This window comes from Phycodurus eques, chromosome 11 (genome assembly GCF_024500275.1).
Source record: "Phycodurus eques isolate BA_2022a chromosome 11, UOR_Pequ_1.1, whole genome shotgun sequence".
NCBI lineage: Eukaryota > Metazoa > Chordata > Actinopteri > Syngnathiformes > Syngnathidae > Phycodurus > Phycodurus eques.
The window spans coordinates 13,316,649-13,341,300 of NC_084535.1; the positions used below are offsets into that span (position 1 = coordinate 13,316,649).

At 39.1% G+C, this 24,652-nt stretch overlaps 1 protein-coding gene across 1 annotated transcript; it reads right to left on the minus strand.

Annotated features, from left to right (window-relative positions):
• Positions 1–4,253: 4,253 nt before the first annotated feature.
• On the minus strand, positions 4,254–23,693 carry si:ch211-217g15.3 (uncharacterized protein LOC368914 homolog). The gene is made up of 3 exons (XM_061690841.1): positions 23,663–23,693; positions 23,449–23,575; positions 4,254–5,011 (listed from the first exon to the last, which is right to left on the minus strand). The coding sequence occupies exons 1-3, from the start codon at positions 23,691–23,693 to the stop codon at positions 4,456–4,458; spliced, it is 714 nt and encodes a 237-aa protein (XP_061546825.1). The 3' UTR covers positions 4,254–4,455.
• Positions 23,694–24,652: the final 959 nt, after the last annotated feature.

Sequence of the window (24,652 nt, forward strand, 5' to 3'; positions counted from 1 at the left end):
TAAATTGTAAGTATTTTAAAATAGGGAGTTACTTTGAAAGGTCTGATCAATGATACTCTATAATTCACGTTAACCATCAAACACAAAAGATGAACCTTTGCTTTAGCTTTATGGTATGAAGTGTTTGGCATTTCTCCTTGTACATAGGCTTTTATGATTTGTTTATTTCTTTTAAATTGCTAACAAAGATAGCTTTGTAGCACTGCTTTGTCTGTCTTACAGTTCGAAGCGACAGGGTCCGAATCTGACCTCTGGCCTTCCTGTGTGGAGTTTGCATTTCTTCCTGTGCTGGCGTTGGTTATCTCCGCTTACAAAAACATGTTAAGTTAATAGGGACCATCGAAATTCGAGTGTGTTCACTCAATGGGCATTTCAATTGAATTACTTAATGCCATATATTTGTTATTTTATAATGAATCAAAAGTTGTGTTGTTCAATAGCCATTTTGGGACCCTGCAGTATAAATGGGGCCTCGGCTTCAGCCTGTGCTTGAGTGCACATTATACCTTAAATGAAATAAATGGATCCCTACCAACTGTCCCCCATAGTTCTGACATGTGGCCAAATTCATGTCAGATGTTCAATTGCAGCAGTTGAACGAATGAGTTATATTCATTTCCTTTGAAGAATTGTAGTAATGTTTTGTTGTTGGTTTTTGCAGTGGCCAGCCAATATTAACAACAGCTGGCAGGCAGTTAATCCAACTGTCAGAATTTACTTGCATGTTACAGCAAGCCTACTGTGACTTGACTTAATAATATTTTTTAAAAAAAAGACATTTTCTCAGACAGTTTACAGCAGCAAGATCTTGCAGAGGACCTATAGCCTCCAGATGGCCTATAGTTCACTAACAAGTTATCTTTATGTTTTTTTTTTCAAGAAAATGAAACTGGCAGTCAGTCATTTCTAATCGCCAAAATCGATAAGCCGCCATGTCTTGGTGTGTCATCCGCGACGGAACTGAAGACCAAATTTGCTGCATAGCCGGTGTGGACAAAGGAATGTAATATAATATAAAGGGGCAGTATTTACTTATATTTTATTTATTGTCACTGTCAGGCAGAATTCTTGCACCTCTAAGATAACGTTTGAGGAAAAATAATAAATAAATAAACGCTATCTTGCTTGAGTTACACTGCTTTGTTCAAGGGGTTACATTGCTATCATATACTTTTGCACTCTCACATCAACAACAACAACTCCAATATTATGTTCAATCACTAACTTAATATGCTAAAAAAAAAAAAAAAAAAAAGCTAATTTATTACGGTGTCATTGATTAGAATTGTAGACACACGGTGCTAGCCAGCCATCATCATCAACATAGTCCACTGCAGTCACACGACACCACCAAACCCTTTTTCAAAGGTTCAAAGGTGATTCAATCAATAAAATGAAATGATAAACTGACAAAAACTGCACATGGGCGGAAATGAATCTGGCACACTAACCGCATGCGGCTGCCTTCCTTCTGTAACGAAACATTACTGCAATCGATTTGAACAAAACAAGCCTACTCAAATGTATCTAACATCATTATTTTCACTTGTTTTTGTATTAAAAAAACCATCCAGAATTCTAATATAGTCAACAATAAAGACGCAGGCTTCTGCAGAACGAGGAAATAGGCAGCTGAGTTTGACAACATTTCTCAATGTGTTTAAGAGCGTTTACAGATTTCTTCTCAACCTATTTTGACCACTTTAAGTTGGTTAGTATTGCATAAAAATAACAGAGGTGGGGAGAAACCAAGAGTATTGATTCATAAGGCAAGCAAGAAAACGTACTAGAATTAGAAAATGTGCTCGTCTTTCAACCCTGAAGTCAGCAGGATCATGCCAGTTTTTGACCTAAGTGTGGGTGGGCCAAAATCTGTGTGAAAATCCAGTCTGCCATCAGAAAACAATCCTAAAATTACAACTGAGTCTATTTTGGGGACTTTTTCAAATCCAGAAGAATGGAATAAGTGCCAATGCTCACAGCATTAGAGAAGTCCTTTAAGCATTTTTGCTATTCAGCTGAGAGTCTCAAATGAAACAAGCAGTTTTTTTGGAGAGGGTGTGGGGGTGGGGATGGGGATGGGGATGCGGGGTCATCTGACAAATATTTTCATTATCTCACATTCTTGGCTGCAGAGACTGTCGGAATATCGCCACTTGTCTCTGCTTTGAATTATGCTCTGGGCGCCAGCAACAATAAGCAGCAACATGTAGAAGGTGAACTGTGGTCAGCGGGATTAATAACAGTCATGGCTCTTTAGTAAACACACTTTTGTTTGCATAGATGCATGTTTTCATTAATGTTTTGTATTTACTTGTGAACCTATGACACATTGACTAAAACATCAAACATACCATTTATTTAAGTCTAATCATAGCAAATATGCATTGATGATTAAAAACTATAGTTCATAGTCAAAACATTGGAGCACTATTACCTTTACGTAAAATGTATTTGTTGTTTACAGGAAAAAACCCTGATGATGCATTTGGGCAAATGTGATGCTTTTCAATCAAGTGCCCAATTAACATTAAAATTTTTAATTCATATTTGAATGAAGTGTTTTCTAACAGCAGTACTAACAGTATTTTATATATAATTTAATATGGTAATTAAATTTTTATTTGACACAAAAATGTAAAAATTTGAGAGGACAAAAATAAATTATGTTTCACTATGTTCTTCCCTGTTACATGACACTGACTTGATTGCTTAGCTAAAATGGTGACGTTGACTACATTATATTTAGCCAACCTCTTTTTTTTTGCAACGCATTTATTGTTATTTTCATTACAAGGCACTTTAATATTCACAATAAGATACACAAGTACATTTACATTAAAAAACAAGATTAAGAGTTTGTCACATCATTTGTTTGTTCTTTCGGGATGTTTTATTTTCGTATGGAAATGAAGAAAGTAGCATGCAATGAATATTCTTGCATCATTTCATCAGTAGGCTGATCCTGTTACAGTAAGTCGTTTCCCCGGGTTTACAATAGTGCCAAAATTCCTTGCAAATATACATTAAGAAACATTCTTAAACTCTTGGACTATTTACTCACGCAGTTGTCCACAAAATGGTGAACCTCGTCCCATCCCCATCCTGGCTAGTGAACATTTCGGGCATGCTCCTTTTATACCCAATCATGACGCTCACCTGTTTCCAGTGAAGCTTTTCACCTATGGAACACTCTAAACAGGTGGGGTTTTTTTTTGGAGGGGGGCATTCCTCAACTTTTCCAGTCTTTTGTTGCCCGTATTATGTTTTTGGGAAACATTTTCAGGCATCAAATTCAAAATGACAGAATATTTGCAAAAAATAATGTTTACCAGTTTGAAAATAAAAACAAAAAAACAAAAACAAAAATTGTCTTTCTAGTGTATTCAATTGAATATAAATTGAAAAGGATATGCAAATCATTGTATTCTGTTTTAAGCAATGTCCCAACTTCATTGGAATTTGTACTCTCAAAACTTCTTAAATCTGGACGTTATGACATTTTTGTATACTGTAAATACTCTACATTTATTGTAAAATGAAAAACAAGTGCACAGAAGTTGGCTGAGCTGTAGATGGCAGTAATGGCATCACCAAGGAGTATTAGGACTACACAGAAATGTACATTTTTAAAAATCATTTTAGTCTGGCCCTGGCACGCCTTTTATAAAATACTGATTGTCTAACTCTAAAAGTAGGTGACACGTCAGTTTCCACAGTGATTTAAAAAAGATGACAAATTTGTACCGAAATAATAATGGGGCTTTTAACCAACACCTGCTAAAATCTTGATTCTAATAATATTGTGATTTTTTTTTTTTTAGGGGTGGTAGGGGAATATAACTTTCTTCCCTTCATAAAGCTACTTTTTTAGAGGTTATTTGCTTAACACAAAAACGTACAACTATTAGTAATATTAGATTACAAGTTTTTCATGGAAAACTACAGTTTGTTCTAATACCATTAGATTTTTATTTGCAACATCATATTAAGACATTTTTGTCTTAATCCAATAATCTTATTCTCGTAACATTACTAGTTATTGTAAAAAAAAAAAAAAACGTGTGTGTGTGGGGGGCGGGGGGGAATATACTCCTTCGTATATTACTACCTGTTTTCATACCATTAAAAAAAAAAAAAAAAGAAGGAAAGAAATCAAGAAGAGATAGAAGAAGATACGTCAAGAAGTTCCACAGTGATTTAAAAAATGTTCTGAAGCTCCGAAATTTGAATGGCTCCTTTTTTGGCCAATGGGAGCAACTAATAATTCCGTAAGAAAAAGGCCATAGAAACAGTTACAAACTTTATTATTAGAACACGATTGCTTTGTCGAACGACTTACTGTACACGGCACATCTTATCAACAATTGGACGATGTCCAGCAGGATACATTGTGTTGGTCTACAGCCATGCATTTCTATACGTTTCAAGGAGTCAACATGCTGCGGCCAATGTTCAGCGGTGGTAGAGATGATCCAGATCTTCCGCCCGTTCGTCATAATTCTCGTCAGACTTCCAATCAAAAGGAGCGGCGGCGTTGTCATTGTAGTCGTCTTGGTAATTTGGCATCCATCTTTGCACGTCAGGATGGTACAAGTCATCCGTGTCCTCTTCTGGCTCCATGTGACGTCTCACCTGTTCAAGCGCTTCAGTCTCCTCAGGTTCTGGTTGTACATGCCGGACCATCTTTTTGTATTCAACGGTGAGCGGGGCAAGATATCCATCCAGTTCCGCTCTGGCTTTGTGGTAGACTTCATCCCAGCCCTGCTCAGGCTCGTCACTAAAAATAGGCCGCTCTGAGTCATCTTCATCTTCAGCCGGAAGCTTTTGCAAAGAGGGATGGTGCACATCATCCAGGTCGGTTTCTGCCACCAGGACCTGTTTTTCCTTCCCCAAGGCAGCCACATTCTCCCAGATCTTCATCTTGGGATCAATGTCATAGTCAGTTTGATCCATGTCCTGTGGAGGCTCCACTTCCACACTTAAAGGCATCTTTCTGCCGTCGACTGACCTGAAATAAGTATCACAACATGTCAGAAGGAGAGGTGATAGGAGGTGGAAAATTTCCAGTAAATATTCAAAAGGTTTTCCGTACATTTCCATGGGAACTTCAACTAGGGAATTTTTAAACAAAGCTTTGTGGGTGTTTTAAATACACATGTAAGTCTCTTCCCGGTTCAAATCCGGCCTCGACTGTGTGGAGTTTGCATGTTCTCCCCGTGGCTGCGTAGGTTTTCTCCGGGTACTCCGGTTTCCTCCCATATCCCAAAAACATGCATGATAGGTCCATTGAAGACTCTTAATTGCCTGTAGGTGTGAATGTGAGTGTGAATGGTTGTTTGTTTCTATGTGCCCTGTGATTGGCTCACGACCAGTTCAGGGTGTACCCCGCCTCTCGCCCAGAGTCAGCTGGGATCGGCTCCAGCACGCCCGCTACCCTAATGAGGATAAGCGGTACGGAAAGTGAATGAATAATCAATTCTAGAAATTTGAGTTCAAAAATACTCATCCTCCGACGCAACCCATTAAAAAAAAAATCACAAACATGCTCCCTCCCCATCCAAAAATACCAACGTCCCAATCAGAATAAAAATAAAAAAGCATCTTCCCTCAAGCCTAAATGTTACATTTTTGCTAAAACCTTTCATGCAAAACTGTACGAGCATGAAATCTGATCGTTTTGGTCACGATTATATATTATTATATATTATATATATATATATATATTTTTTTTTATTTTTTTTTCCGAAAATATACTGTATAAATATACTGTATAATTCTTAGTTCATTCCCCTAAAGTGCCATAAATTCCCTTTAATCCCCATGGAAAGTTTCTAACTTTGAAAATTTCCACATGCAGCTTTGCAACCGTAGTCAGATGACAATTACAATTACAAAGAAAACGTCCATTCATCCATTTTTTAAAAGCGGTTTTCAGTGGTGGGAAGTAATAAAGTACAAATACTTTGTTACTGTACAAAGGTACATGTTTCAGCTATCTGTACATTACTTGTAGAGTATTTTTTTTTCAAATGACTTTACTTTGACTCCCTACAGATCATCCGCACTTACTGGTCGTTACTTTTTCAACCTCCATCGATGATGACACAATGTAAAAGAGATGTAAATAGAGAGGGGTGGAGTCAACAATGGTTGAGATCTTGGGGACTTATACACTGCAAAAACAAAAATCTAAATAAGATTAAATATCTCATATCAAGGCAAAATATTCTTGTTCTTTGGTTATTTTTTCTTACCAGGCTGTTTTTGTGTCAGAGCATTTATCTTGCTTGAAGCAGTTTTTCCCTTAAAAATCTTTAAGACATTATAACTTACTGCTGAGATTTTATTATTGGTTAAGAGTAAATTTTCAGTTGAAAAGTTAAGAATTACTATAATTCTGTGGGTGAAGGTAGTATAAAAACGTATGCTAGTTTTGAGACATTGGTGGGGGGGTTTTGAGGTTACTTGTTTTGAGAATTGTATAAATTAGGTAATATGTGCTTCATTTGATACTTTTCCCCCCCTTGTTTAGTTTTTTTTAAACCCAGCCGCGTCATGTAGGAACGTGAACCATGGAGCATTACAACAATGAAAGCAACATATTCGGAGTATTGTGTCTTTTACCTTCTGGCATACAATAATTGTCTAATCTGAAAAAAAAAATAAAAATACAGATTTTGTTTCATTCAGTTGCTGTCATTAGGCAATTTTCCACTTTTGTTAGACAGGTCACAACGTTAACAAAGTTATGGGAACATTTTGGTGTACTAGCTAGCTCTTGGTTTGAAACAAACAAACAAACAGTATTTCTTTTTGTTGTGCCAAGTTATCAAAATGGGTATTGTATGTAATTGACTGTGTAAAAAAAAAATTCCCCCCCCAAAAAACTATTTTTTCACTTGAGTACATTTCAGAGCCTTCAGTCTGCAATTAACCTAACATGCATGTTTATGTGGGAGAAAGCCAGAGTAGCCGTACAAAACCCATGCAAGCACATTGGGGAGAAAATGCAAAGTTCACACAGGAGGGCCTGAGTCGGGATTCAAACACCGAACTTCTCAACTGTGAGGTGCTGACCGCTCCACCACCATGCTCTCCCCAAAGACAATGTATTTAATGGAGAGAAAAAAATGACTTACATGACTCTGTCCTGGAAGGCGTTATCACTGAGTTTATTCTGAGAAAGGATGAGTATTACAGATCACCGACCATAGCTTCAAATCATTCAATATCATATTCATTACATTTATGTGCACATTTGAAGCTCTCTTTAATGTAATCTTAAAAGACAAGGTGTACATACCCATGGCTTATATGGCTTGGCTGCAATTCCAAATATAAGCGTGACCAACAGAGTAATCCTATAAGTGGAAAGACTCAATATCAACAATGCAATGGTTTTTTTTTTTTTCCATGTCAGCACTTCTTAACATGCATGCAGAATCCCTTTTGGCTCCTTACCTGAACATGGTGCTCCTGTTTGTGCGGAGTCTTGAAAATGGGAGAGAAAATGCCCCCTCACGTCTGCCCCAGTGCAAAATGATGGTCCAAAGTTCCAACAATAAAGTCAAACTCACTCGACCTTTGCATCTTTTTCAATACTGCAACATCAAATCTTTATCTAGTGTATGTCATACTTGATGCAATGCCAATGTTTATAAACCCAAAACATTCCCATGTAACATATAGTACATGGCCAGATTAAACCAATTGAAATAAATGGAAATGTAAACAACAACAGAAAGTTTTAAAATGGGAGAAATAGCTCTAAATTGTATTGTTCTGTGTAAAAACACAGTTTTTCCTGAATTGATCTTTTTTTTCTTCTTCACATTTTTGGGGCCTTTTTCGCCACGCTTACTTCACTTTTAGCCTGGACAGAGGTCCGCAGCTTAGAAAGTACCCACCTTTTGCTGGCTGGCATTACAGCCTTTATCAGCTCCTTTTGCTTCAGTACAGTACATATCGCAGAAGTACTATGATCGTACTTTGCCATGTCAACCACACGCACACTTCGCTCACGTTTTTGTATGATTTCAAGTTTAAATTCAAAAGATGTCATCCGCTTCTTATTATCAGCATCCAATTTTTAAGGAGCCCTGGTTAGAAAAACTGAAATTGGGCAAAAAAGCTGCACAAACATGGCAAATGCTAGCACTTCCTCTGTACTTTAATGATATATATATATATATATATATATATATATATATATATATATATATATATATATATATATATAACTATATATACACGCACACATCTATAAAATACAAGGGCTAACTGAAAGCTAACTTCTGTTGGCAGTACATTGCCTGGAATGATTCCGACTTTTGATGTTACGAGGTTCAACAGCACAAGGATGAAGAATGCATCAATTTCAACTCATCTATTTGAACACATACATCCCTCGGGGATGTAATTTGCTTCCATAAATCTACTGTCATTGCCTTTCGTGAATGTTGGCAATGCTCCCGCCTGACTATTCCGTAACAATAGCAGGAGCATCATTAAGTCAACATAGACTTTATTAATGTCAGCAAGCAAGCGCACACTTAGATTATTATTTTTTTTCTTTCTTAAGAGCAACAGGAGTCACTTCCTGTCTCGACTAGGGATGGCTCCAGTGCGTCTGCTGGGTGATCTGCCCTCACTATGGGATCCATATGTGTCAGCCCAATGTTTCACCGCCCCGGGTCACACTGTGATCTACTGTCCTCCACTCGCTGTGCAAATGCCAAACATCTTCAACATCATGTGCGATATGTTAACAAGGAAAGGCCTTCTCTTTGGTTGTAGACGCAGGCCACATCTTTAGGTACGGCGGTACCAGACAATGCGACTGATACCGTCAGAGAGGTATTAGTTAAACATTATGTTTATCATTGTTGCTGTATTAGAAACAGACCTCGGTATAGTCACAGTAATAAACATGACATTAAAAAATAATGAGAAAATACTAAATAAATAATTCAATACAGAAATAAATACATACAGACATAAATAACTAAACGAATAGCTCCCCGAGTGTATTTTGAAAGACGATGTACCTAATGAAGTGGCCCATGAGTGCATATTTGTAAGTTTCAACCTTTTGGGAAAATACTGTGATTTTCATTGAACTTTTGATGAAAGTGAACTTAACTGAAATCTTTGTAAAACAAAGTGAAACCACAACAAGTAATCATGCCGTACAAGCTGCTACATTTTACTACAGTATGAATTTTTTTATGGTACTTTTTTTATTGACACATACGGTTGGGATCAAAAAACCTAAAGTGGAGAGCATTGGCAAGCCCTGTACTGTAATTCTTTTGTGTATTTTGTGTTAAGAATATGAAGTGAGTTAGTTTCACAGTATTTTGTTGAAATATTATTATTATTACTTACATTATTTCATAATGTAAGTATTCATTCAAAATTATTTTGAATGATGACAAGATCATGACAAAAATAATATTCTATTCATAACAATGATGCACTAGTATAGTATACTTTATTTATTAATTTCTCTGTATTTAATTTAAAGACACTTGTTGAATTAGATTTTATTTTATTTCCGATGGAAAAAGCCCACCGTTCCGCCGCATTGTGTGGCATCCATTTCGACTCAAGCTATCAAATATGGTTCCCTGCCCTCTAATTAACTAAACTGTAAACAACAACTAATTTTGTACACGAAATAAAGAATAATTGATCTTTGTATTCAGGCATAGAAAGAGCTGTGTGGCTTTGCTGTCTTGATCACACAACCATAACAACAATATCAAAAACGACCACATTCCCCATAGCTGATCAAACAACTTAAATGTGACCGCCGCCTTCGACGTAATAGAAACAACCCAACAGTCAATGTGTCCTCGAGACAAACGGGCTGTCAAACAGACGTTGAGGCCAGGAGATGTGGACCATTACGGGAAAGTTCTGTCAGTCTCGTAGAAACCATAAGCTTGAGAACAAACCCCCAGGTCTAATGGATAAAGTGTGCCACAGATTGGGCAGACACACCCTGCACCAACCCCCCAAGCCCCCCAACCCGCCCTCGTGTGTCTTGCACACATCAGCGGAGAAGCTTTCATGTGCGTACGGGCCCGAGGCCTGGTGTCTACAAGCACGGATCAACCGCATGACCAGTGGGTCCCCCTCGACTGCTCGGGGTCCCAACTGTTTTCTGTGGGAAAACATGCGAGCTCTGATTCAATTTCGACGGGTCTTGCTTGGTAGAACTTTGTGGCTACAGAGAAGGGTCACTGTGTATGAGCTGTAGGATTCCTGGTTTCAGAAAAAATTATATGCGATCCAAATTTATTTTTCTATCTATCTATCTATCTATCTATCTATCTATCTATCTGTCTATCTGTCTATCTATCTATCTATCTATCTATCTATCTATCTATCTATCTATCTATCTATCTATCTATCTGTCTATCTGTCTATCTATCTATCTATCTATCTATCTATCTATCTATCTATCTATCTATCTATCTATCATCACTGACTAGTATAGAACAGTGATTTGACAAGTGGTACGCGGCCTCCCTCTAGTGGCATGCAAAACAATACATTGCCATAGTACAATTCAGTTGTATTTAACTTTTAAGTTCAACACATTTTTTAAATTTATCTCTTACTTTTCCTTTTTTTCAAGCTCATTACATTTGTTTGTAATCTTAATAATAATAATATGTTGTTTATTGTGGTTGTAGTTTGCAGTGGGGGAGCACTGCACTGCATCCAGAACAGTCTACAACCGTAACCAAGAAATACAGTGCAAATAATATTTCCTTGATCTTTGTAACGGCTTAATTGTTATTGTCTACAATCTTGGATCGTAGACAATGTGTATTACAGTACAATACAGTAGAAGTGTATCTATTTTTCCTGTCGTTACCATGCTGCATAGCTCACATCCCGCTTGTTTTGGTGTGACTGACAAGCCTCTTGAAATACTTGAGGGCAGCAACGAAGACCACAGCCAGTGGGAGTTGTCAGGCAAGATTGTGTGCAATGTGAAAGAAACACTCACATGTTCACACAGTGCTATTGCGCTAAATACCAGCGGGAGTCAAGAATAAATTGCCTGTCTGTAACTATTTAAATGTAGCATTAACTCTTGATTTATGCTTGTAATTCAGGGATGGCAAAAGACGCAGTGAATGTTACAGCGCGCAGCAATTTATGGCTAAAACCAACACCAAAATGAATATTTGTCTTAATTGCCATTTGAGGAAGAATGATTCTGGCTTGACTTTGCATAATGTTTCTGTTGCGCAGATGTTGTGTGTGAGTGTGTGGGCTCGAATGCATAGCTTCATAGTTTGCAATTGCAACACATTTTCTTTAAACTACAAAGACATTTTGGCCAATTACGTGCTTTCAAAACAGTACAAATCATTACAGCAATCAAGGTCAATCAATTACACTTTATAAAAGCAGTTAATTCCCTCATTTTGTCTTTTATTGTTTTATACAATAAAGTGCTATGTTTCATGATTAAAAACAGGTTGCAAAAAAAATGATGGTGTTTTTTGGGGGGGAAATGGAACGGATGAATGGCATTTCGTTACATTTAAATGAGCACATTTGATTAATGTACAAATAAAGGAAATGATGAGCTTGGCCATGGACATCTGTATGTCTACTCAAAGACCCTGTAAAGTCAATTCAGAGGTTTGTTTCTAAATCCATTATAAATGTGTAAGGATAATTGCTGAAAACGTGAAAAGACTGACAATGACGCGGGACTTAATTGTGGAACTATTTCAGTTTTCCTGATGTTTACGGCCGTGGCTGAAAAGGTGCCCAGTGATGCACTTGGGTGCCCGGCACAAGTCGCCTCTTCCCCACCATATGAGAACTTGAATGCCTTCGTTAGCATCAGTGGCTATCTGGTGCCATTGCAGGTTACTTAAATATTATTACTAGCCCCAATTCAGACACAACGGGCTTAATTTTTTTATTTTTTATTTTGAAGCCTCATTTTACTGTATATACTTTTTGTTTTAATCATTCAAATTTGGCAGGGCTGTTAACAACACTTTTCTGTGTTCTGTCAAATTTAGAAGACATATATTTTCACTTAACTGGGACTTGAACTACTTTTGCTACCCTTGCTCATGACTCAGTGTCCCAGTGTTTGCGCTTTCCAGTAACCAGTCCCATGCTCAACTGGTCCATAAAAAGTCTTCCCTTCCAGTTTTTAAAGCCAAGTCCTGAGCCACTGTCGTCCCAACTGACTTGAAGTGGCAAACCACCGACAAACAATAGTCAAGAGGAGACGAGTAGCTGCCGACACCACGCGAAACCTCCAAACATGGCGTTTGAAAAGTAATCATCTACACATTGTATGCGCCGCATGAAAAGACAAACCTTCCTCCTTCTAAAACAATCACCAGCTCCAGGCCACCATCGTTACTCGCAATAAATCAGTTGAAGGTTGTCTCAGCATTTGAGGCAAACCGCCGCTCAGGCTGTCCTCGCGCTCTTCCGTCATCTCCCCACACACTCACAACATTTAGGAAAGCTGAGGTTTTCTAAATGACTAAAATGAACACAATGATCTACAATTAACTTAATTGATGCTTCCACCAATGCCCATTAAGCACTCATTAGACATCTCTCGGTGGAGTTCTACCGCACAAATTACAGGGCTGCGAGAAAGACCTCCACAGTAGAGAGGACGCAGACACGAACGCAGTGACGAGGGAGAAGGCTGACTTATGGACGCGCCACACAGGGAATCATCTGCTCAACAGTTGTGCGTACTGGAAGAAATTTCAGCTTCGACATGATGTGGGGCTTTCGGACGTGAGAAAAGAGGACTCATCCTGCAGGTGAGTCTGAAGAGGGGGACAGAATGAGGCCAGCGTTGAGACAGTCAGTCTGGGGCCTTGAAACATGTGATCGTCACACTTATCCAGCTACAATGGAGCTGATGACAGCCGAAGAAGAGAGAAGATGAAACACACTCGCAATCTTTGTCTGTTGTGTTATTTGGTAGGGGCAGGACAAAATAACTATCACAATATATGAACTGTCCCACCACATTAGACTTGAACCATCTTTGTTACTTCTTCACGTCGCGACTTCTCCTTGGTCTTCCCCAACCATGCAAAAATACTTGTCAGCTTTGTGTGTAATTTATTGATTCATTACTATGGTAATCAATGTTTTATTTCTTTTATATAATGTTTTATGGATTTTTTTCACCTTCTTTAATGGTACATTGATTCACATCCTACGTTTGAAATCAATTGTACAGCCCTTTTATTAACCCTGTTGCTTTTAAATGTGCTCCAGGAATAACATTTAAAACGTACACATAGTACAACAAAATACAACACGCTCTGATGCTAAATAGTGTATGTCTGATAATTGTCATTTGTGTTATGTTCTCACGCCATCATCGTATCATGAGTTCCACTGCAATTCCCACGGTTATTATCTGGTACCAGAAAAATGGGTCAGTTTGAGAAGAAAGAATTGACATACTCATCCACATCTTGCTATTCCTGGAGAGTGAAAAATGGCCATTTTTAACGCTAGATGCTGAGCCGTTCTATACCTCCCCATGTGTATAAACCATGGATATATATTATAGGCATAATAATTAGAGGGAAAGCACACGTGGGCCGCTCAATCTCGACACAAACATGCACCATTATCCACCCTTCATCATGCTCCTTATAAACTCAGTAAACATGTGGAAGCGGTTAAAGCAAGTTAAATGGCAATTAAAAGTGTTTTGCCATGTACCGATTAGTCATATTTTCCACTGTGTGTTTGGGATTGGGAATGACAGACATTGTTGCTCAGGTGGGTCTTTGATGAAGAAATATGCCCCCTTTTAGATCAATTCAACAAGTGTGACGAACTCGAACACGAAATCCTCCTGGAACATCATAAAGAAGCTGTCAACAGCATTGACCCACTAAACTCTCTTAATGACATTTTGCATTGGTGTCACGAATTCTGTTTGCTACAGTTTGGACTCATAAATCTTTTAGGCTTGAATTGAAGTTACCTTACAAGCCATAAGGTGCCTGAGATGTTCGATTGAACTTCATATTCATTGAATGTTATTCTCTTAGAAATGTATTTTGGTCAAGCCCCCACACATTTTAATAAATTAACTACAAGCAGTCAATGTAGAGTACATGCAAACAGCAAAATATGTGAGCTTGCAGACAGCCTGGACAATGACAGGGAGGACATTTTTGACTAACGTTAGCATTTAATGAGCTCATGGTGGACCTTCACTTAGCAACATGATTCCGTTCAGTTAGCTGACTGTGCAGCACTGAACAAATATAGTTTGCATTTCTGAAAGGTTTTGGAATCTTGACAAAATGCAACCACACACAATGATGAAAATTACAAAACACGAGTGTAAATATGTATTCTGTTGTTTTAGATTCCATTGAAGTCAGGCAAAATGCTGATCATAATGTCAGCATCAGGGGGGTTTCCAAAAGGGGCAGTTACCCCATAATGACAGGGTGGGCATTAGTTCCAGGGATAAATCTTCGATATGATTATAAAAATAGAATATACTGTACATGATCAAATTGACCTTTTTAATCAAGTAATTTACTGTACACAGGAAAACCATTTAGAAATATTTTTTGATTTATTATAATTTAACCATTTCGAACTAAGGACCTCTCAATTGTGAGGCGGACGTGATAAACACTCGCTCAATGTGCTTCTCCAATGGGAAAAAGGATTTCTAGACGGCAATGAATCAGAGATTGCCCAACAATTGTGTTCAACTTTGAAGGTTACACTGTATGTAGATTATACGGTATACTCAATATTTTCATTCTATTGTCTGTTCTGTTTGTTGTTTACACTTGTTTTCCTGTCTCCATTGAAATGTTGGGCTACTCATGACAATGAAGCAGATCCTATGTGTCTTCAATTAAAGGAGTTTTTCCATGTTGTGGTCAAGTGGGACTTAATGAGGCTCAGTGTCTCAGTGTGAACCAAAACAGTTAATTTGCAAGCTGGGAAAACGGTGACTTCAAAGTTGCCGCAAAGCCCTGAAAAAGCTGAGTGCAACTGCAGAGTCATGTGATAATCGTTTTTGGGGTCATCACAACAAATGACACCTTTCACGTAGAAGAAAGAGAAAGAAATGCCTCCAGGATGAGCGCATCAAACACGCTGCTCCCTCCTGCTCCGCTCAATGAATGCCTCCTCGCTGGAGTCCACGGCAGCCCTGGTTGCCAGCTGGAGTACCCTCTAACCTTTAACCTGTGACCCCCAGCGCCACAGAATTCAGCACAAAGCTGTCAGTTCAACGCACACGACGGAGAGTACTTCCTGCAAAAGGGCACCACGACAACAGAGAGGAAGGATGTGCACAGGTGTTGAAAACTCATGCAGGTGCCACTGATTTACTATTACATATCATAAAAATGACCTCTGCAACATCACACGACTCCAGTCAGTATGCGCTTGTGAGTGTGTGCGACCGTGTGGCCTTGCGTGTCGTGGTCCCATCTGTCCTGATGCTTCTGGGCTAAAAAGGGAGGCTCCTGCTGTTCCTTGGTGGAAAGCCGCTTGCTACAGAAAGATCTGGTTACAAGAACCGAGCGCTTTCATCCTTATTAAAGAAACATGTGCCTGCTATGTGCAGCTACATTGGCAAATTGAACTTCCTTATTAACCTCCGTCAATGGAGATGCTATCATGTCTGTCAAAACAACCAGGATGATGATATATGGTGGCGGGCTTTACTGGCATAGAAAGAGGAATCAGCATGCTTGATCAGGACTGCAAACCTATGGTCTATATTGGCCATATACGGCCTACAAGATCCTTTTAGCAAGCCTAAAAACAATTACAACAAATACAACTTGGAACTGTTATGAAAAGCCAAAAACGAGCCGTCACTGAGACATTTTTTTGCTTCGACTTGTGGGCAGAAATCTGAGATATGAACGCTGTTTGTGGCAGTGAACGTAAGTCAGTTCACAACGAGCAGCAGTTTGACAAATAACGAACAATTCTTCAAAAAATAGGCTTCAAGCTGTTTATTGCTCCTCCCAGCTGAAGTTTAATGTCCAACTAAACATAAGACAGAGAACACATGCATTTAAAAGAACCACATAACTTTGCCTTCCCGTAGCTTAATGCTAACACACGATGCAAAATGCCATAGCACTGAATAGCATCAATGGTTGCTGTGTTATAACCCTTTAAGAAATTGATATTTTAACACAGACGGAGCATCAACACATTTAGACACACAATATACCAATACTAAAAGGTATATATTCTTTATCCTCTGCAAAAAAACAACTAATATTACTGCAGTTTACTGAGTGACTTACAGTAGTTGTGAAGGTCTTCTTCATTTGTGTCTTGATGACTGTATTACACTGGGCCCTGGTGGCCAAGTCACATACACCAGAAGGAAACTGTTAAATTCTTTACATTTTATTTACAGTAATTATGCTATGTTTTATAAAGTATAACATTACTGATCTCGATTTTACTTATTAAAAAATACATTACAAAAATGTTTGTTGTTTTTCTTGGGGAGGCAGGAACAAATTAATGGCATCTCTATTTATTTCAATAGCTAAAGATGAATTTAGATACGAGTGTTTTGAGTTACGAGTTTGGTCACAGAACAAATTAAACTCGAATCTCACTGTATCTGCAAAGCTACATGTCCTCGGGGTGCGAACACTTCAATAGGCTTCATGTTGAAAAATACATTATTTAACTATCGAATTTCCAAAAACATATTCAAATGAATAGATTTTAAAAACGTTTTCACAAAGTTCAATTTCGACATGCCTGGCCTAATTTGACAAAAGCAAGTCACAGAAATGTTGGGAAAATACCTGGGAACTGTTTTAAATTGTGAAAAAAAAATTCCCAATGCGACTCCCTTATACTAAGCTTTTACACATCCCATTAAAATGTGAGATCATTTAAGAGGGAATTGTCTTATTAGACTATGAAATTATGTTTTATGTTATCTTTTTATGGACACCTGTTCAAATTGTGATAATTAGATTATTGTATAACCTTTCATAACAACTGAAATAGCCCTTGATAAGAAAAAGATTCCTTACACTTGCGTTTGACCTCACATCCAGTAGTAAATTCTTGTAATGGAAGAAGAACCTGAATAAATGTGAAAACTGACATACACAAGATCCTACATTTAAGGGTGCCTTGCTCAAGGAGATCTCACCTGTGCTTAGAAATTCTCTCCAGCAAAAAGCAACCCCCCACCTCGTATTGGTCCAGAGCAGGTCTGCCGCCACCACGAACCCCTACGCACAACTTGATAACAATAACTTATCTGTTGCCACTAATGCCTTAAAGCGGGGTTTTCCAAGCTTTGGCTCAGGGCCCAGAATGGATCACAGGTCCAATTGTATTTGGCAAAATATGATCATGCTGAAAAGGTTTCATTCATTCTGCTTTAAAGCATTGAATTGAATATGTGTTTTTCTTTTATCCCTGAGTCAACATTGAGTGCTTAATCTCAACAGGAAAAACGAAATACGTATGTTTAACAGCACTGTAACTTGTGTCTTCAGTGATAAGACCTCTGTCGTCGGACGTATTTATATAATATTCCTGATAATGAGCAGTCAAACAGGGGTTGAAGAGAAAAAGAGCAGAAGCACAAACCTGATGATAAGGAGACATCAATCAGTGATGTTTACACTGTATTTCAAAGTGATTTAGACGTTCCCGAAAAAGAGCACTGTGGATGACACAAAAGGCTGTGAAGATGGATTTTTGTTTTGTTCCTAATAGCGAAATAGCAGTTAGCAAAAACTAAACAGTTGTTCAGAATAAGTATGTGCAATACTTTGATCAAACCAAGTGGGAATTGGTTAAAGCCGCATGGGTTGCTTTTAGCAGCATCGCCTTCACTTTCTCTATATTTTATGTTAATAATTGAGCTGATTTCTTCTTATTTTATTTTCAATTTATAATTCATTTATGTTATATGCAGTGACGTTTGACAGAATTGTTTGCAGAAAATAATGATAACAAAAAAATTACTTTTATATTCTTTGCACCTAGTTGGCACAGTGACTTTAAATCGGGGATGCAGGCAGTATGTTTTTTAGCAAGACCAGCAAAACGAGTTAAATGCACTTGAAGTGGACGGCCACGGTGTTCTTTTCTAATTAGCCTAACCCAATAAGGATACACGCTGCGTCTTCAAACAAGCCAGCCAACACAAGATGAAACCCTGCTGAAGGGGGTTATTATTACATTATTGCTTTACATAGGCCTATGAACTTATCCCTGCGGAAAGACGCTCGCCAAAGTGGGCTTTTACTAAAGTCTGAAAATCACTCCCAGCTGGCCCAAGTGCAGGAAATGCTGCTTTCGTCTCAAAACCTCAGAGCAAATAGTACACGAAGTGTAGCGCGTTCATGAGCATATCTGTCCTCGCAACTAATGTCTGTCGTGGATTTTTGAGAATGTTATGTCCTTCTGGGATGTAGCTAGCCATGTGTTGCCTCGAGGGCCCCCACTCTTGGCCTAAAACGTGCTCAGCGTACAATTGCTGTGGGGTCAGCCACATCGTGACCAGGGGTCCTCGTGGATATTTAAAGTGTCTAGTGGACATCTGAGCAAGCTTTGGTCTCATGCTTATGAAAGCAGTTTAGCGATGGCAGGGGGCCAGCAACAACAGAGTGGAACTGATTAGGAGAGGGGGGGGGGGAGGGGGGGGGGAAGAGAGGAAAAAGGAGATAGCGACTGATTACATCTTACCTTGCACGACTAGAACAGACAACTAAGGACGCTAAAATGGTGTTTTAAACCTCATGCCAAACGTAAACAGTAACTATAAGGAATATGAGAGAGAACCGTATTCGGAAATTAGAGTTGAAAGATAATATATCACATTCAAAGGGTTTGATTTGACTTTGAACACACAAAGTGTTGTGTCGTGTACAGGGAACTTTACTTCCAAAATGTAATTCATTATATATTACTATTTACTGTTATTTGAAAGTAATTTCATTACAAAAATTGTGATTCTGAATTGTAATGTGTTACGCAACTTCTTTGTTACTTTTATTTCCACCAAAACAACTGCGGAATTCCAAATTATGCCAAAACAGCAGATTACAAATGTTGATAAATGATAAAATCGGTCTACTTCCCATTGAACTTTTGCACCTTGTTACAAAATATGCATAGCTGTACCTTTCAAATTAACTATAATAACCAGGCAATGTGTGTTACTTATTATGCTGTCTCTGATCATAATTTTTCTCACAAATTCATCAAAGGTCGATAGAGCGTATTGTACAAAGGTATAAGGAAAATGAAAACAAATGTTCACATTGTATAAACTTATACAGGCACCTAGGGGTTGTGAAAAAGGTCTAGTTTCATTTCAATATGATATGAATGTCGAATGTTACATATTTATACTATATAAAAATGTATGTAACACAGTAACACGGCCAATCGATTTATGATAAATGTGACAGGAAATTACAAAAATATACATGAATTATCACTCTGACTCATTCTCTAATTACTATTACTATCATAACAGTAATTAATTAGAATACATTACCTCAGAACCGCATCATAATTCACTATTTATAATATTGACTCCCTCTACTCCCCCATTGCGCTCCCACTCTCCCTTTTCATCGCCAACTCTACGTGTGTCAATGAAGGCTGTTGCTATTAAAAGTTAAAAAAGCAAATGGAAAAGAGGTGCGAAGGAACAGAGGGAGGTGCATTCTTTCCTCCGAGCATGGGAAGAGTTTGGCCAAAGGGGGTCCCGGCAATGGATTGAAGGGGGTAAATGAAGGGAGGTGCTGATCAGACTGGCTCGGAGTGGAGTGTTTCACACACACACACACACACAGAAATGGTTGCGTTCAGCTTTAAAAGACGCAGCGATTACTTGGGTGATGCGGGGATGACAGGAGAGCCAAACACACTTGAGGGGAAAGAACCACGCCTTCCCGAACTTGACAGAGGGAAGTCATCCTCTCCTCTCTCCTCGACATGGTTATAAGCGACACTATAGTGGCACCCAAAAAGCTCATCTCCATCTTCTCTGTCTCGGAGGAGAAGGCGGCCATTGTGTGACCGCTCCTCTCTCCCCGAGTCAGTTTCCTATTGAGGCGGTGAAAGGCCCTTTGAGGGGCCCCTGTTTTGGCTGTGCTGCTCACCTGCAGAGGGGAAACTATGGGTCTATTCTGAAGCCCAGCGGCTGCCAGGGCACAGTGGCTGGCACCCAGTGGGAGAGAGAATAGCGGCCGCTGACTCTTTCAATATGAAGCCACTTAGTAACAGAAGGCATGTGCCAAGCCTGCAAAGACAGGATGACGCGTCACCCTTTGAAAATATCAGCAAAGACCCGTCGTCCCTCCTTTCTTTCAATCCTATCTCTGCCTCCGCTCGCTCTTAGGGTGATGGAAAAGGGCCAGCACCTCGGATCGGAGTCTTAAAGCCATCACACCGGGCAGGATGGCAGACCCCAGAGTGTTGAAGAGAATTGACCAACTTCAGAGGCAGCAGGCCGGCAACACAAAGCCCCTTTTCTGTCTGCTGCCTAGCTCCCACACTGGCGCTAATTTATGATGCCCTCACAGCGATTTCCACAGTCAGAAAAGTTCAATTGTGTTTTCCAGCTCATTAAACATCAGCACAACAAAGCTTTCATCTTCTCCTTCATCCCACCGCTCTTTCCCTCCCTCCACCCATCATTCGCTCTTCATCCCGCTGTCTACTAATCTGCCTCTTGTTCCAAACATCTAATCTAATAAAATGAGGTGGAGGAGGTAAAAACAGCCTTTAAAACAATCTCTAATGCACTTTACGTTTGAAGTCTTTTTTTTCTGTCAACCCCAAGTTTGACTGTTCCCCTCCGAAGCGAGAATGTAATGGTTGTTTATTCAGGGGCCTCTGCTGTGCCCTCCCATCTCTTTCATAGCTTCTTCAGACAACGTGGCATCTATTGTCATCGACCAAGAATCAGCCCAACATATTTGTTCAACAGTGCTGAGATCACAGGAACGTCCTTGCATTCTCACACAGACACGTTAAAATGCCGAACATTTAAACAATGCTTTGTACACTGACTCTCACTTCACATCTATACATTTGAAAGTGCAGCAACTACAGAAATGACACTTAAGCAGTAAGGTGACAGACTGTCACGGCACGGCTCACATCCACTAACAGCCTAATTGAAAGGAAGTGAACGCAATCTGAATCTATTCCCACCATCAAGAGTTAGTGCATAAGTGCCCCTGACTAAAGCATGTAACCCCAATTTGTTCCAGTTTTGACTCTTCCAATGCCAACCCGAGCTCAGGCTCTAATAGATGCAATACCTTCATTTGCTCACATAAAAGATGGGATTCAAAAGATTGATGAAACATGAATCGGGGACCAAAATCTGAGAGATTTACACACGAATGTTATCTGTATTTTCACACAAGCCATTTAAATCTTTGAATAAAATCAGTGATAGCATTTTACCCACATTGGAGATTGCCTTGCATAGAAAATGCAATTAATGAACTCCTTTGCTCTGGCTTAAAATATGATCCTATTATTGTTTATTGGGTATGTGATAGTTGGGTATCCAAACATGAGAACAAATAAATTACTGTACATAATTTACAAAGAAAAAAAACAAGAGAAAAGAATTTCGAAAGAACAAAAGCAGGCCAAGAGGTTGATTTTTTTTTTCCATTCGAACCTTTAAATAAATTTTGAATTGGTCTACCTGAGACTGCTGTGTCAAAAACAAGATATGATTAAAAATGATACATTAAATTTATTTAGAAGCACTTTTTAAAATGCTCAAGCAAACACTCGAAAGAATGGGTAAAATGTCAAGTGTCAATGGAAGAAAAAAAAATATTACTTGTTAAATAAAGACATACTTTAAAATCAAGGCGGCACAGTGGACGACCGGTAAGCACATCTGGGGTTCAATCCCCGTCCCCGCCTGTGTGGAGTTTGCATGTTCTCCCCATGCCTTGGTGGGTTTTCTCCGGGAAGTCCGGTTTCCTCCCACATCCCAAAAACATGCGTGGTAGGTTGATTGAAGATTGATTAAATTGTCCTTAGGTGTGAAAGTGTGCCCGAATGGTTGTTTGTTTCTATGTGCCCCGCGATGGGCTGGCGACCAGTTCAGGGTGTACCCCGCCTCTCGCCCGAAGATTGCTGGAATAGGTTCCAGCACGCCCACGACCCTAGTGAGGATAAGCGGAACGGAAGATGAATGAATGAATGAATGAAAAAACAATTCTTCTTCTTCTCTATCATTATTATCATTATTACTACATGCCAAAAATGTGAATCGTGATGCCTCTCGCTCTTTATACAAGCATGGCAAGCAGCTTCTGCCACAGACACGCTGCACAAAAACGTTTAGTTTGTCTTGATAATTTTAATTTGTTTTAATTGTTTCAGGTAGTTTGGCGTTCAATGCTTTATATATATATATATATATATATATATATATATATATACAGTGGGTAAGGAAAGTATTTAGACCCCCTATTTGTCAGTCCCCCTGTGGGTCTGATAGTTTTACAAATTATTGACCAATCTGAATTGTTGAAAATGGCTTGCTCTCTTTGACGATGCAATGTTAATGTCTCAACAAACACGGCATTTTGGTTTTTTGGGGGGGTTTTTTTGCGGGGGGGGGGGGGGGGTTCATGAAAATTTATGATTTTGGAGATATGAGAATTCCGCCCGATGCCAGCGATATACAACTTAATTTTACTAACAGCATGATCATGTCATCTTTATTTGCACACAACAGGTCCTATCATCCTCTTATCGAGCTCGATAAAAGCATTTCAGAAACCTTAACTGGAATTTTTTGGTCCTCACTGCTTAATTAAATAGATTTTTGTGAATTTACTGTTGTTTCAATACAATCCACTCTATTTGAAACTAGTCAATTAGAACAGTTGTTTGAAACGGACCAGTATCACATTCCACCATCATCGCCCATCTCTATAAAACCACTGGCATGTACACATTAATGTGCTAATTCTTGGTGTCATATATTAAGACAAATGAGCCTAAACAAGTTGAACACAATGAGACTCCAAAACCACTTGCACAAAAAGAAACAAGCAGATCTAGTCTTATTGTAATCCACTGTATATTGGCTAGGCTACCGTTATTGGGAAGTTTTCATTGACGATGAATTTTAGGGCTGAAACCTTTGTGTGTGTGTCTCAGGTTTCTTGCTGCATTAGGTCCAACTCCTGTGCTGTCGTCACCCTCAAACGAAAGACGCCAACTTCTACTATCATGGCCAGACAATAAAGAGCCTGTTGTAATTGGCCATCTCCAGCCTCTGCTTGTCGTTCATGCTCTAAAGTCTTCATCAATGCCATTATCATCGCTGGGAGTCTAAGTTCCCTGCCCGGCTGTCAGCACGGATACTGAGCTCACCCTAGCACCGGGTCCACACGGAGGTGTCTGGTTCCATTCGTCCCCCTCCGCTTCAGCGAGATCTCAACAATATATCTACCTGTGTTCACCTGGTTACTCGCCGCGGAGTCGCCGTCAGCCTGACATTCTGCCGGACGCCATGTGGAACGCGCTACCCTGTCACCAAAGCCTCCGTCCCATAAAACGGAAGAACAACAAGCCGCTCGCCGCTCACCTGTCAGCACTTTCTCTGGCAGCTGAGTCATGCTAACATACAGACGCTACATGAAAAGCACTTAACCAATCAACAATCCATCAGGTAATTACAAAGAGTATCCGAGTATCATCTGTCACCTTTTGGCCCCCTGCTGCTATTGCAGCAGTTTCTCAAAACATTTGGCCCAATTTCAGGGTTAATGAGAGCAGCCAAACATCAGTAATTGAATATGACGAATCTGTCTAAATGGATTTTTGTTCAATAACATCTTGAAGCAATTCAGACAAAATGGACAAAATGCACCAGTTGGCGCTACTAGTTTACTGTCTGAAGAAGTAAACATGACGTCAAGCTATGGGAAGGTGAGCTACAATCGTTTGACACAACTCCCAGAGGAAGCATAACGCTGCTCAATACAACATTGGCATTGAAACAGGGGTTCAGAACATGAGTGACATTCATAAAGAAGTTGAATTCCTTAACAGTGACATTAAAGGAGACATATTATGGATTGTTTTTTATTGTTTGTAAAAGACTAGTTGTGTCTCTGGTGTGCTTGCTGTGCAAATTTACCGCAAAGCTACTATATCCAATTTTGTAAATAGTAAAGTCTTCATTCACCTATCACATACAAGCCAACGAAGGGCATGCAATAGATTTTCAGAGCAAGAAGCTGGCGTACTTGTGTAGTGCTCCTCTACCACAATGGGGGGGTTGCAGATCTGTGTAAACCAGGATGGTTTTGACAACTTTGTCATTTGGATATGAACCTTTTAGAATAAAGAAAATAAACACTAAAGAAATTCTGTCTTGCCATGTAAATGTACCATCAGTTAACCAACCGAAACAAAAACACTGTTACTTGTCACCGGAAACCCCCTGTCATGTTTGTCCCTGTGACATCCCCAAAATGTTCCCACATCAATTGCTAAGATTCAACACCCAGCGGGCTGCAGCCCAAAAAAAAAAAACGCAGAAAAGTGCCTCGTATGTGTTGATAACTCATTG